Here is a 14,250-nt window from a genome sequence, read left to right on the forward strand (position 1 = left end):
ATTGTTTGGCAACAGGTCCAGTGTTCTCCGCTTCCCGAGAGTGGTAAGGTGGATGAGCTGGGCTTATGGTCAATCATCAACACCATCCCGCCCTCCCCAACTCCCCCAACTCTCCCCCACGCCCATGCCCCCAACTCTCCCCCACGCCCCCACCTTACAGATGTTGATGGTGGGAAATTCCGTAATGGTAATATTGTCCGATGTCAAGGAGCAATATTTAGATTGTCTCTTGTTGGAGATGGTCATTGCCTGGCACTTGTGTTTTGTTTACTACTTATCAACCCAAGCCTGAATGTTGTCCATGGTTTTGCTGCATGCGGACGTAGACTGGTTCAGTATCTGAGGAGCTGTGAATACTGCTGAACATGGTGCAATTATCAGTGACTATCCCCCACTTATTATGAAGGAGGGAAAGTCATTGATGAAGGAGTTGAAGATGTTTGCGGCCAGGAAAACCATCCAGAGGAACTGCTAAAGTGTTGCCTTAAGGGTGAGATGGATTGTCCTTCAACAACCGTAACCAGCTTACTTTGTGTCACTCAAACCAGTAGAGTTTTCCCCTTGATCCCCATTGACTTCAATTTGGACAGGGCTTCTTGGTACCTCATTTCATCAGATGCTGTCTGATATCAAGATCAGATACCTGACTTCACCTATTGAGCTCGGCTCTTTTGTCCATGTTTGGATGAAAGTTCTTCGGATGTCAGAGGCTGATGGGTCATGGCAAAAGCCAAACAGAATATCAGTGAACAGTTATTGCTGAGTAAGTGCCACTTGCTAGCACCATTGATGACATCTTCACTTGATAACAGAGGGTTTACTGATGGGACAGTAAATCTTCATGTACAGTATGTACTGTACATACTTTCTACAGTGTCAGGTAGGTGCCAGTGTTGCAGCTGTACCAGAAAAACCTGGCCAGGGGCTTGGCTAGTTCTGGGGCACAGGCCTTCAGTACTACAACTGGGACACTGTCCGGGTCCCTAGCCTTTGCTGTAATGAATGTGCTCAACCATTTCTTAGGATCATGTGGAGTGAACTGATTTGACTGAAGTCTGGTATTTGTTGTGCTGACGGCACGGTGGCATAGTGGTTACCGTTACTGCCTCACAGTGCCAGGGACCCGGGTTCAATTCTGGCCTTGGGTCATTGTCTATGTGGAGTTTGCACATTCTCCCCATATCAGCATGGATTCCCTCTGGGTGCTCCGGTTTCCTCCCACACTCCAAAGATGTGCGGGTTAGGTTGATTGGCCTAGCTAAACTAACCCTACTGTCAGGGTATTAGCAGAGTAAATATGTGGGGTTATAGGAATAGGGTCTGGGTGGGACCAAACAGATTCTATCCTTACCATAGACCAAATAGCCTCCTTCTGGATTGTAGGATTCTGCAAAATTCTATGACCTCAGGAGGAAGAATTTGTGGCTAAAGTTGGTTGCAAATTCTTGCCTTTTTGCATGGATATTACTGGGCTGCACCATCGTTGTGGATGGGGATATTTTTGGAGCTTCTTCCTCTGGTTCATTGTTTCATTAATCAGTCATAACTGGATGTGGCAGGACTGCTGAGCTTTAATCTGATCCATTGTTTGTGGCGTCACTTAACTCTGCCTATGACATGCTGTTTAGCATGAAAGTAGACTTATGGGGTTTTAGCTTCATCAGGTTGACATCTCATTTTTAGATCTCCCTGGTGTCATGTCCATAAGACATGAAAGAGATCATAAACTGTTTATATCAAACTTTACTTTCTGCTTATTTAAAGCTGGACTTTATTGGATCAAAAACATAGCTGTTTCTGCCGATCGTGTGATTTGTAAGCCGGCTACAGTTCAGGAAACTTCCAACAGATATTACAGGACAAAGTGTTATCTTCATCCTAGTGGAGTCAGACACCTATCACTGTGTGGAACCATTAAAATCAACCAAACAAGGGAGCAGCAGACCATCTGTCTTCAAAGTCTGGATAGAGTTATCAAAACTCATTCTATCTATGGAAGCGCTAGTAGCCATCATCTATCTCCTAAGGTGAATATTGGATTTTGACCAGAGACATGGAGACTCATTATATACCCAAAACCAACTCTCAGTGAGCAACGCCACATGACCTAAGTTCCTTTGGCCTTTGAAATGTTTTAATGTTACATTTTTTGATTCCCAGTCAGTCGGACGTTCCGTAACTACCCTGTCAACACCAAAACAGGGCTCCAGACTGACAACAAAACCTAACTTCTGTCTAAACCTCCTTGATGCTGGTTCTCTAGAAGATTCCTGCCATTTCCTGTAGAGTGGGACAAGCCTCTGTAGACCAACTTTATCTTGCTGTATCATCAGCAACTTTCAAGGAAGTTGTCAACTCCTGCTTTCAGTGAGTTGAACCCATCTGAATTTTAACTTCTATGCCAAGGAAACCTCATTGGACTCAGGCATTCTTGTGAAATAATATCCATTTCTGTGGGGTATTTTGTTTTATTCAATTATTCCCAGTTTAAAACTTTCTCCTTTCCTATCTTCTTCTGTGCTGTGTGTTGCAAAGACCATGCCCCAGGTTTAAATATATGGAACATAGGAACTTCGCAATTCGGAGCAGTTGTAGCCCTCCGAGCCTGCTCTGCCATTCAATCAGATCATGGCTGGTCTCTCCCTGGTCTCAAATCCACCTCCCCACATTTTCCCCCCATATCCCCTTATCCCTTTTTTAAATCGGAAATATATTTATCTCCTCCTAGAAACCATTCAATGATTCAGACTCCACCACGCTATGGGGCAGCTAGTTCCACAAATTCACCACCCTCTGCAAGAAGTAATTCCTCCTCACCTCAGTTTTAAATTTACCACCTATACCTGTGACTTCTTAAATGAATAAACAGTACTTCGAATTTGGCCCCAAAAGAAAGTTTACTGCGAGTCACTTGAAAAATTTATTCCAGAAACAGGGTTTGGGGAAACAATCCACAGCCTATTTCAATTATTAATACACTTTGGACTATGGAGAGACTGTGACAAAAGAAAGGAGTTCAGTTCACCTCCCTCATGTCTGTAACACTGGTATTACCAGTTAAAACACTGGCATTAGAAGGAACTGCATAATGCAATGAATATAGTGCCTGTCAGTTGAATGAACTACATATAGTACATTAGAACAGGATAGTTAGAAGAAACTATGTAATTTGGTCAATTACAGCCCTGCTATTCCTAGGGGCAGCATATTATGGTGTGTAAGCAATTGTATAGTATGGTGAATTTGAACCCCGTTCATTCAAAGTGAGTACACAATGCAATGAGTAAGATTGCACCATACATTATCATTAAAAGGAATTGTGTAGTGTGGTCAATTAGAGCACTGTCATTAGTATGTGCTACTTAATGCAGTCCAAAAGTGCACAGGTTAGGTGGATTGGCCAATGCCAAATTGTCCCTTAGTATCCAAGTACGTGCAGGTTAAGTGGATTAGCCCTGATAGATGTCCAGGGTTACAGAAATGGGGTGGGCCTGGGTGGGATGCTCTTTTGGAATGTTGCTGCAGACTGGATGGACCAAATGGCCTCCTTCCGCACTGTAAGGATTCTTTGATTGTATGAACTCACTTGTTAAAGACAAATTCTGCATCTTGGTTTTGACTTCACCATGTGGCTTGGATTCTGTTAACATGAGTAGCAGAGAATGGCTGAAATCCAGTGTATAATATTAGGGTAGGATTTTCTACCATTGCTCTGTGAAACTGAATCTTATGACCAGTGGGAGAATGAAGTGGAATTGTGGACACAGATTATATCCTTACCAAAGAGAATGCATGGTTTGGCCTTGGCACTTTCAGTTTCCACCAGAAGCAGGATCCAGTGCAGGGTATTACTGGGGCTAGAGGCCCATCAGTTGGACACTGAGCAATGTTTGGATAAACTCTCAAAATCTATGGACAAGCCATCTATGAAAAAGGCTCAAATGAAATTAGACATGGATAACTGTAAGGCAATTACTTTAGGGAAATCTGCAGATTTAAAGTTTATACATTTGGAACATTATTGTATCCTCTTAACAAGGATAACACGATGTTAAAAGTGTTGATGATATCATGAAGTGGGGAACAGCTCCTTGCAGGAAAATCTATAGCTGAGCAGGGTGGGGGGGGCATTCAAAAAGCAAATGGGGAGATTACGGGTCCAATGAGTTCCCTACAGGGGGAAGTGTAGGAGCAATAAATTCAGGGGACCCTTCATGTCGAGGACAGTTCAGGACTGGATCAGAAAGAAAAGAAAGGCTCTTAGCAAGTCTAAAGGGAACAATTCAGCTGTGGCCCTAGAGAAATATAGGAAGTGCAAGACGGAACCTAAAGCAATTAGAAGAGCAAAAATGAGGTTTGAAAAAGGCTCAAATGAAATTAGACATGGATAACTGTAAGGCAATTATTGTAGGGAAATTTGTAGATTTACAGTTTATACACTTGGAACATGATTGTACCTTCTTAACAATGATAACACGATGTTAAAGAAGTGTTGCTAAGAGGATTAGGGAGAATCCTAAGAAGACTTAGAAATACATTAAGGGGAAGAGGATAAGCAGGGAAAGAGTAGGGCCCCTTGGAGACCAAGTGGGCAATCTGTGTGTGAAACCATAGAACTTTCGGTGTTGGTGTTGTGAGACGACTTACTGTGAAGGCACAGGGCGTTAGAAGGGTGTGAAATGAATACTTTTCATCAGTCTTCATTCAGGAAAAGGAGAACATAGGTACAGAATTCAGTTTGGCATAGGAAGCGAGGAGATGCCGATTAACTTAAAAACTAACAAGGTTCGGATGAAATACATCCCAGGCTGTTGTGGGATGCGGGGCGGGAAATTGCAGTGGTTCTGACACAAATTTTTAGTTCCTCTCTGGCCACAGGGGAAGTGCCAGAGGACTGGAGGATGGTTAATGTGGTTCTACTTTTCAGGAAGTGTGATACAGAAGAACCAAGAAACTACAGGCAGTGAGTCTCACATCACTGGGAGGGAAACTATTGAGAAAATTCTGAAAGAGAGAATTAATTTCCACTTGGAAAGGCGTGTGTTGCTTAGGGATAGTCAGCATGGCTTTGTCAGATGGAGGTCATGCCTAACAAATCTAACAGGATTTTTCAAAAAAGTGATCGAGTGTGGATGAGGGAAGTGCAGTTGATGTAGGTTATGTGGATTTTAGCAAAGCTTTTGACAAGGTCCCACATGGGAGACTGATTGAGAAGTTTGAAGCACATGGAATTCAGGGAAACTTGATGGGACGGATCCAAATCTGACTGAGTAATAGGACACAAACGGTGGCGATAGAAGGCTGTTTGAATGACTGGAGGCTGGTCTCAGTGCTGGGTCCCCTATTGTCTCTTATTGTTTATTATGTACATAATGATACAAGTGAGAATGTGGGGGGAATGGTAATTAATTGTGTAGATGACACCCAAGTTTGGCAGGGTAGTTAATACTAAAGAAGAAGGTCTTAGGTTACAGGAAAATATAGATAGGTTGGCCAGATGAGCAGAACATTGTCAGATGGTATTTAACCGTGGTAAGTGTGAGATGAGGCACTTTGGAAGAAGTAACAAGACAAGGGCGGGACACTAGGAAGCTCAAAGGGCTTGATGGATCTTGGGGTACTTATTCACAAATCCCTGAAGGCCGCAGAACAGGTGAATAGGCTAGTTAAGAAGAGATATTGGACACTTGCTTTTATCAGTCATAGTATAGAGTATGAGAGCAGGGAAGTTATGTTGGAACTGTAAGGAGCATTGGTTAGGCCACAGCCCGAGTACTTTGTGCAGTTCTGGTCACCTCACCATAGGAATGACTTGATTGCACTGGGTGGGGTGTCTTTTAATCAGTGAAGGTACAAAACTGTGTCTTTTAGACAGAATATTTGCAATTTGGCTTTAAGTATTAGATGGAAGAAGCCACTCTGAAGATTTTGGCCTGCCTGGCTGTTCGATGGAAAACTAGCTTGCCTCACCAAAGAGGCAAAATCTGGCCGTTACATTGTTACACCACCACTTTGGTCAGAATTCATCGCCTTTAGAGGTATAGCTCCAATTGTAAACAGTTTTTACTGATACAGCAATTTGTATCTCAAGTTCTCTAGATGCCTGCTAATCTTGTTACTGAGTAAAATGCATCTCATTATTTCTCCAGACACTTGCTAAATTTATGACTTTTCTGTTGTATTGTTTTCATCTTAGTTGTTAACCTCGTTAACTTTCCCAAATTCTTAACACTGCAGCCTGTCCCATCTTTTGACCATCCTGCAAACTGCCCATCCTGCTTGCCCAGCCCTCCTGTCCCTCACTCCCCTCACTTGCTGATCCTCCTATTCTCTGCCCATTCAGCTCCCAGGCCCTCCTACTCACTTCTTCCATCGTTGATCCTCTTACTCATCACTTCCCTCCCTGAGGCCACCCCTCTGAGAGCCAAACATGGAGGGGAGCTTCTCAAAGACAGGGAGTCAGTCAGTGCTCACTGGAGTCAACATTTTGAAGAACACTTCAACTGAGACACTGCCTTTGACTGGAATGTCCACAATTCCATTCCTCAATTCACCATCCAACTCAGTTTCCTCAGTCTGAAGTGAAGTTAAAGAAACCTTTTAACAGCCCCTGGAGCAGATGGAATCCCTGCTGAACGCAGCAGAGATACACTCCTGGCTTGACTGCACAACCTAGTATTGCTCATCTAGGAAGAGTGCTCCATAGAATCCCGATAGTGCAAAAGGAGGCCCATCGGGTCTGCACCAACATAATCCCTCCCAGGCCTAATCCTCATAACCCCAAGCATTTACCCTAGCTAGTTCCCCTGACACTAAGGGGCAATTTAGCACGGCCAGTCAACCTAACCCACACATCTTTGGTCTGTGGGAGGCAACCGGAGCACCCAGAGGAAACCCAAGCAGACACGGGGAGAATATGCAAATTCCACACAGGCAACAATCCAGGACGGGAATCAAACTGGGTCTCTGGCGCTGTGAGGCAGCAGTGCTAGCCACTGTACCCCCATGCTGCTGCAGGTGGTAGAGTCATAGTCATAGAGGTTTACAGTGTGGAAACAGGCCCTTTGAGCCAATTTCTCCACGCTGTCCAGTTTTTACCATTAAGCTAGTCCCAATTGCCCATATTTGGCCCATATTCCTTTATCTCAGGCACACTGTAATCATGCTCTACTCAAGGAAGGAGTCAAATCTGATTGTGGTAACTACAGAAGAGTCTCTCGATTGTCTGTTCAGGGAAAATCATTGTAAGCATCCTTCTCAACTGCCTTCTCCCATTGGCCACAGAATATGTGTGTCCGTCCAAGTTATAGAGGTCACAGGTTGGGAAGGTGCTGTTGACGGAGCCCTGGTGAGTTGCTGCAGTGCTTCAAGTTATGGCCACAATTCGATCTTATTGAAAAACAGAGCAGGCCTGAGGGACTAAATGGCCTATACTTGTTCCTATCTTCATAACCTTATGTTTTTATGTATCAAGACTATAGCAGAAGAGCAGAGGACTGAGAACAATTGAATAAACTCTAAGGGCCAGCATGGGACCAGTGGGCCAAGTCGCCTCTTTCCGTAGTGTACGATTCTATATAGGTACCCCTTTGAGGGTTGATGTAGAGTGAACGTTATAGTGAGAGCTATGTGTGTGTGTGTGTTAATATCAATGCCAGTATATAATGCAGGAATAATACAGCTTTTACCATCAATGAGCTAATTCTCCACGCAACCCAGTATAGATACAAACTCTTTTTGAATCCCCATACTAACTGCTCCATTGTGTCCATTTCCGCACTTTTGCCTTTAATAAGGCAATTAGCTTAACAATGTACTTGCAAAAACATGCATTTGCTGATGTACTGATAGTGTGCATTTGGTTGTGAGGCAAATAGAGCGTGCTATTGCAAAAAGGCACAATCAAGTTTCTCAATCCAAATCGGAACGGCATCTCTGGACTGAAGTCGACACACTGCTTAAAAGGTTAAGTGAATAATGTCGGGACAGCTACACCAATTGTGCAGCACATTTGATAACAGTGGGCTCTTGTTTTATACACCATTTTATGAGAATGTGTTGAACAAGAGTTCTCTCATTCATAGTGACAGCATAGCGTGACACGGTAAAGCACTATCAGAGCTGAGGGAGAGGACTCTGACTGGCAGAGGCTGCAGAGTATATTACATTGAAATAGTGTTCATAGAAGGGACTGCATGGTATGGTGACTTTGTACTGTTATTAGATGGGACCGCATACCTGCTCAAGCCTAATAAAAGAACATTAGATTCAATGGCCCTTTGAATAAAATCATAGCCGAGTCATTTTATCAACTCCACTTCCAGCCCCACCCAAAACCTCTCAGTTCCAATAATCTCAGGCTTGAAATTATTGATTTGATTTGATTTATTATTGTCACATGTACGAACATACAGTGAAAAGTAGTGTTTCTTGCACGCTTTCCAGACAAAACATACCGTTCGTAGAGAAGGAAACGAGAGAGTACAGAATGTAGTGTTACAGCCATAGCTTGGGTGTCGAGAAAGATCAACTTAATGCAAAGTAAGTCCATTCAAAAGTCTGACAGCAGCGGAGAAGAAGCTGTTCTTGAGTTGGTTAGTACGTGACCTCAGACTTTTGTACCTTTTTCCTGATGGAAAAAGTTGGAAGAGAGAATGTCAGGGGTGCGTGCGGTCCTTTATTATGCTGGCTGCTTTGCCGAGGCAGCAGGAAGTGTAGACAGAGTCAATGGACAGGAGGCTGGTTCAAATTAGATGAATAAATGAGTAGATGATTAAATTAGTACCTATGAGTATCAAAGACTTATAGAGCTCTAATTGACGAAATGTCCCATTAATTTAGTGCTGGTCTACATTCCTTTATCACTTCCTGTTGTCCTCATTGCTTACTTTCCCATTTAGCTTTTATCTTCAGCAAACTCAGACACGTTCCAGTTGGTTCCCTCATGGATATGGACTGCAAACAGCTGAGGTCTAGACACCGATGATCTATTTATACCATCCCAAAAATGACCGGTTCATTTTTGCTGTCAATTTTCACTCTATTCCAGCTTTCCACTTTGGACCTTGATGAATTTGAGCTCATCTACAACTCTGTTACCTGTGCCTTAACTCACACCCAGTGGCACAGCGGTTAACACTGTTGCATCACAACGCCAGGGACCCTTCAGTTCCAGCCTCAGATGACTGTATGGGGTTTACACATTCTCCCCATGCATGGGTTTCCTCTGGGTGCTCTGGTTTCCTCCCACAGTCCAAATATATGTGGGTTAGGTGGGTTGGCCGTGCTAAATTGCCCCATAATGTCAGGGGGACTAGTAAGATAAATATGTGGGGTTAAGAGGATAGGTTTTTGGGGGGATTGTAGACAATACAGACACGATGGGTCAAATGGCCTCCTTCTGCACTGTAGGGATTCTGCAAAGTCCCGTTCAGCTATCACTGTTGTGATCACTGATCTGTACTGGCTCCTGCTGCAGCAATGTTACACTTTTAAAATTCTTATCACTGTTTTGAAACCCTCCATAACTTCACCCATCCCTCCTTATCTACCTTCTGCAGTTCAGTAATCTTCCAAGACCTGTGCACCCCTCTGTTAGTTACAGTAGTGATTAGAAGAAATTGTGTTGTGAGGTACAGTGGAGTTATTAGAAGTATAGTGCAGGAGCAGGCTATTCAACCCCTCGAGCCTATTCTGCCATTTGTTAGAAACATTGGACTTTATAAGATGGCCATGTTTAAGAGTGTCTCCTTTGACTTCAGATGAAACAGGAAGTTCTGAAAAGGGATGATGGAGCCATATTAAACACTTCTGCTTGACAATAGACTCATGTAATATGGTTGCTATGGTGGAAGAAACTCATGATGTGGAGATGCTGACGTTGGACTGCGGTAAACACGGTAAGAAGTCTCACAACGCCAGGTTAAAGTCCAACCAGTTTATTTGATAGTAATTCCACAAGCTTTCGGAAATGATGTTCCTTCACACCTGATGAAGGAACACCGTTTCCGAAAGCTTGTGAGATTACTATCAAATAAACTGGTTGGACTTTAACCTGGTGTTGTGAGGCTTCTTACAGAAGAAACTCGAACAGAAACTTATTAACATCTCAATGAAAGTTCTCATACCTGGGAAGTTATTTTTTTCAGAAGAGAGAAAGCAGGTACAGTAAAGTTGCTGCCGTTGTATGGAGCAAAGAAAGACTGTTTTGTTTTAACAACCTAATCTGATGCTCGTGAAAATTGGTTCTACTTCGAAAAGAAGCAGACAGAACTACCATTACTCTTGGAAATTTAAGGAACAAGGAGTCAGAGAAAGAAAGACTCAACCTGAGTGGAACAAGTTTCAAATGACACTCGAATTTTCAACCAAGTGCAGCAGATACAATTGAACCTACTGAAAAATTGGAAGTAACTTTGAACTTGTTCTCATAATGCTACACATCTGCCAGAAGTGCATTGCACAGTGAAAAGCATTGTAATGTATATCTTGTTAGAATTAGTTAATATGAGAGGTTTTTTTTAAACTTGGTGTATTAGTTGCCTGTTAGTTAATGTTTGATCTTTGTTGATTTTGGTTTGTTTGTTCCAGTGAAAGTCTGAAAAAGTGAAATTTTATGCTTTGGTTATTTTTGTTGATCATTTGGGAAATTCATCTCACGCAATAAAATGTTGATTTCCATAGGAAATGTAACACATTCAGTTTGATCATGGCTTACCCCACTCGAGGGCTTGAGCACAAAATTCAAGGCTGACATTGAAGGAGTGCTGCACTGTTCAATGTGGTATCTTTTGGGTGAAATGTTAAACAGGAGACTCATTTGTTTGCTCAGAAACTCCAAGGTGTTTTATGAAGTCAGCCTGGACCATACATTGAATTTGGTGCGGGTACGTATATAAGATGTTTCACCTCAGATATGATTCAAATGACCCACTGGGGAGCTTTAATCAAACAAAGTTTATTTAAGAATACAGTTCACATATAGGAAGAAAATTAACAATAACTTTTACCAATTACAAACAAGAAAACAAAAACTATGATGTTATGTAAACCATAAAAAATAAATGCACTGGGCCAACCAACAAAACCTCCTCATCAGCATTCTCCCATCCCAGGTTTAGCGCAGAAAACAAGGATGCTCACTTGGTTTTGCAGTTCAGCAATAGCTACTATGAATTAGTCCTTTGGACAGAGAATTGAAACTCAGGCTTCTCTGTTCTGGAAATCCCAGCACCTTCAGGTGTAGATAATGTTACTGCTGGCCTCTAGCTAGTAAACTTTCACTCCAGAAAATGAAAAACAATTACAAAGAACTAGCTATCAGAATTTCTAATACCAGAGAGAGAGACAGAACACTGCATCCAACCTGAAGTCCAAACACCTTCTAACTAGCCAGCAGTCAAAACTGTTCTTCCCACAACAATTCAAAAGCTTGTAAACTCCGAGAAAGTGCATTAGGCTCAGATTAAAAATAAACAAAGCCCCATTTAAACAGCAGTAAAATGACATCGAAGCAGTCAGCTGATGCTACGATGAAAGAAACAAAGCTACTTAAAACTGCAGAGAACATGATTTAAAAAAATGCATCTCTTAAAGGCACAGTAGCGTCACAATGGAAATGAAAGATCAGTTGGTACTATTTCAGAAACGAGCATGGAAGTTATCCTGATCAATATTTATCCCTCAATCAACATCACAACAAAACTGTATTATATTACTGTAAGCATATTGGCTGCTGTGTTTCTAACAGTGCATCAGCGATGACATTTCAAAAAATACTTCATTGACCATAAAGCTCTTTAACATATCTGATGATCATGAAAAGCGTTATTTCGATCAAAGTTTTTGTTATTCTTTGTGGCTGATCTATCACTTCTTTTTCCTGCCTTATTTAGCAAAAATCTATCTCAAATTTGAATTTTTCAATGGATATAATCATAGCAGCTTGTGGACATAGAGTTTCAGGATTCACTGACGTGTAGTGAGGAACTTGTCTTCTGTTTATCAGCTCTGAATATGCCAGCTTTCATTTTACGTTTGTCCCCTTTGACCTGGGCTTCCCCACCACACACAATGGTTTCTCTCCATCTACCCTATTAAATAATTTAATCATCTTAAACAGCACAAGTAGCTCACTGATTAATCTACACTCAAGAGTATACAAGCCCGATCTACACATGTTTTTCTCATTAATTGGAAACTATTATGTCTTATGTCTTTAAGGGTGAGGGGGGAGAGGTATAATTTGGATGTGAGAGGAAGGTTCTTTACGCAGAGAGTAGTGGGGGTATGGAACGCGCTACCGAGTAGGGTGGTGGAGGCAGGAACATTGGACTCGTTTAAAGTTCAGTTAGATAGACACATGAGCGAAACGAGGATGGAGGGTTATGGTAGGGGTTATTAAATAAGGTTAGAACCTCGGGAGACACCGGAAAAGCAGACTTGTAAGATTAACGTTTTTGTCTTTTTATTCCGCAGGTGGAGGTCCACCTCGTGTCAAACGAGGGGCATGCACACGGTGGGTCGTGCGTGGGCTGCTCTCGGAGGTTCCGGGAGTGGCCTAGTACTTCGTGCCGGTGTGTGTGCTTGATCCTGGACCGGTAGACGGGCGCCGCGACAGCTCAGTGACTAGCACTGCTAGCTGTGCAGATACATGGATTTGGGCCTGTGTCTGTGGGAGTTTGCGCATTCTCCCTGTGGTTGCGTGGGTTTCCTCTGGGCGCTCCGGTTTCCTCCCACACCCCAAAGATGTGCTCCTAGGCTGATTGGTTTTACCAAATTGACACTATTCTCCCCTGAATCTGGCTAAGTCAGGGGTTCCATTCGTAGACACGCAGGGTAGAATAGGTGTAGGGTGATGCGGCGGCGCGGGCTCGTTGGGCCGAAGGGCCTGTTTCCCGTGCTGGGTTGTTCTTTGTTCTTTGTTCTTTATGGTTAGTTGGGAGTATGAATGGGTATTAATGTCAGATAAGAAAGTTTTCTGTCTTTTAATAGGGCTCGATTGTGTGCTAAGAGAGAGAATGGCATCACAAAGGTCTGAATCGTGTAAATTAGAATGTTGTTATTGTAAAGGATAATGTACAGTCGAGGACTGCACAGAAGGATAAGAAAGTGTACCATCATTTCAAGAATATGAGCATTGCTGGCACGATCAACATTTAATGCTACTTGACCATAACAAAATGGTGATGTGCCTTATATGAGCCTGCAAATAATGAGGTGCATTTGTGTACAATTAGAAAGAATTCATGGTGAGTTAAAGAATGAGTAACACGTGTTTGTCATGTGTCAGTGCAGACTTGAAGAGTGGAAGAGCCTCTTCCACACCGTATGGTTCCAGTATTGGAGGGACTCATGGTGAGTTTGTGATGTTAGTGTACCTTTCAGAGTTTTTTTTTAATTCATGCTCACAACCTTAGGTGATGTCCTTATTGGGAGGCGAATAAAACTGTGTGCAGCTCAGGTGACAGAGATTTCATTTTCAGTTTCAGTTTGGAACTGCAGGTTGGAGTTAAGTATTAGAAGGGACAACAAGCGAAAATAAGCATTTTCCCTCTCTCCCTGTTGTTTTGAAAGTTCTGCTGGTTTCCTGAAGGGTGAAAACCTGCTGTTCCTGGGGGCTGGACCAGAGTCTCTCTGGTGCTTTGGGAAGCCATCTTGTCTTCAAACTGTTTGAACTTCAACCAATGTACTCAACTTTCCACATAAACATTAGCCTATGCTGTGTTAAACCTATGAAAAGGGTCTTTTGTCTATGGGAGGTTTTGGTTTTGATTGGGATAGCTTATATATGTATATATATATGTATAGATTAAGGGTTATGTGTCATAGTGGTTGTTTTGTTTCTTGTTTGTAATCGATAAAAGTTCTTGCTAATGTTCTTATAATACACGTTAACTATATTCTGATATAAACTTTGTTTGATAAAAGCTCCCTAGTGGATCTTTTGAATCACACCTGAAAGGAAACATCAGAGCCAAATCCAAAATGCAAAACTTATGATTCAGGCGGGCTTCATAAAATACTTTGGCGTTTCTGACCGGAGCTATAACAAGTTCAACAACTGGTGTTGGAAGGGATTCCTGGTGAGTTGTGAAAGCCTTGCCTCTGAGTCAGAAGGTTGTGTTCACATCTCACTTTGGTTTAACTTGAAGACTGACACTCCTGCAGAGTACTGAGGGAATGCTGCCTTGTCCGACATGCCATTGTTTGGATGTGTTGTTCAACCAAGGCCCCATTTGCCCTCTGATG

General features: G+C 42.5%; 1 protein-coding gene across 1 annotated transcript in view; it reads left to right on the forward strand.

Moving 5' to 3' along the window:
• Positions 1–720: 720 nt before the first annotated feature.
• The window catches only part of LOC145357611 (scavenger receptor cysteine-rich domain-containing group B protein), a 69,308-nt gene continuing 55,778 nt past the window's right edge, over positions 721–14,250 (forward strand). The window contains exon 1 of the mRNA XM_080211097.1: positions 721–763. Within this exon, the coding sequence (XP_080067223.1) occupies positions 721–763 (43 nt within the window). The remainder of the gene's footprint in view (positions 764–14,250) is intronic.

The sequence above is a fragment of the Carcharhinus amblyrhynchos genome, chromosome 23 (genome assembly GCF_965287045.1).
Source record: "Carcharhinus amblyrhynchos chromosome 23, sCarAmb.v2.hapA, whole genome shotgun sequence".
In the NCBI taxonomy this organism is placed as follows: Eukaryota; Metazoa; Chordata; class Chondrichthyes; order Carcharhiniformes; family Carcharhinidae; genus Carcharhinus; species Carcharhinus amblyrhynchos.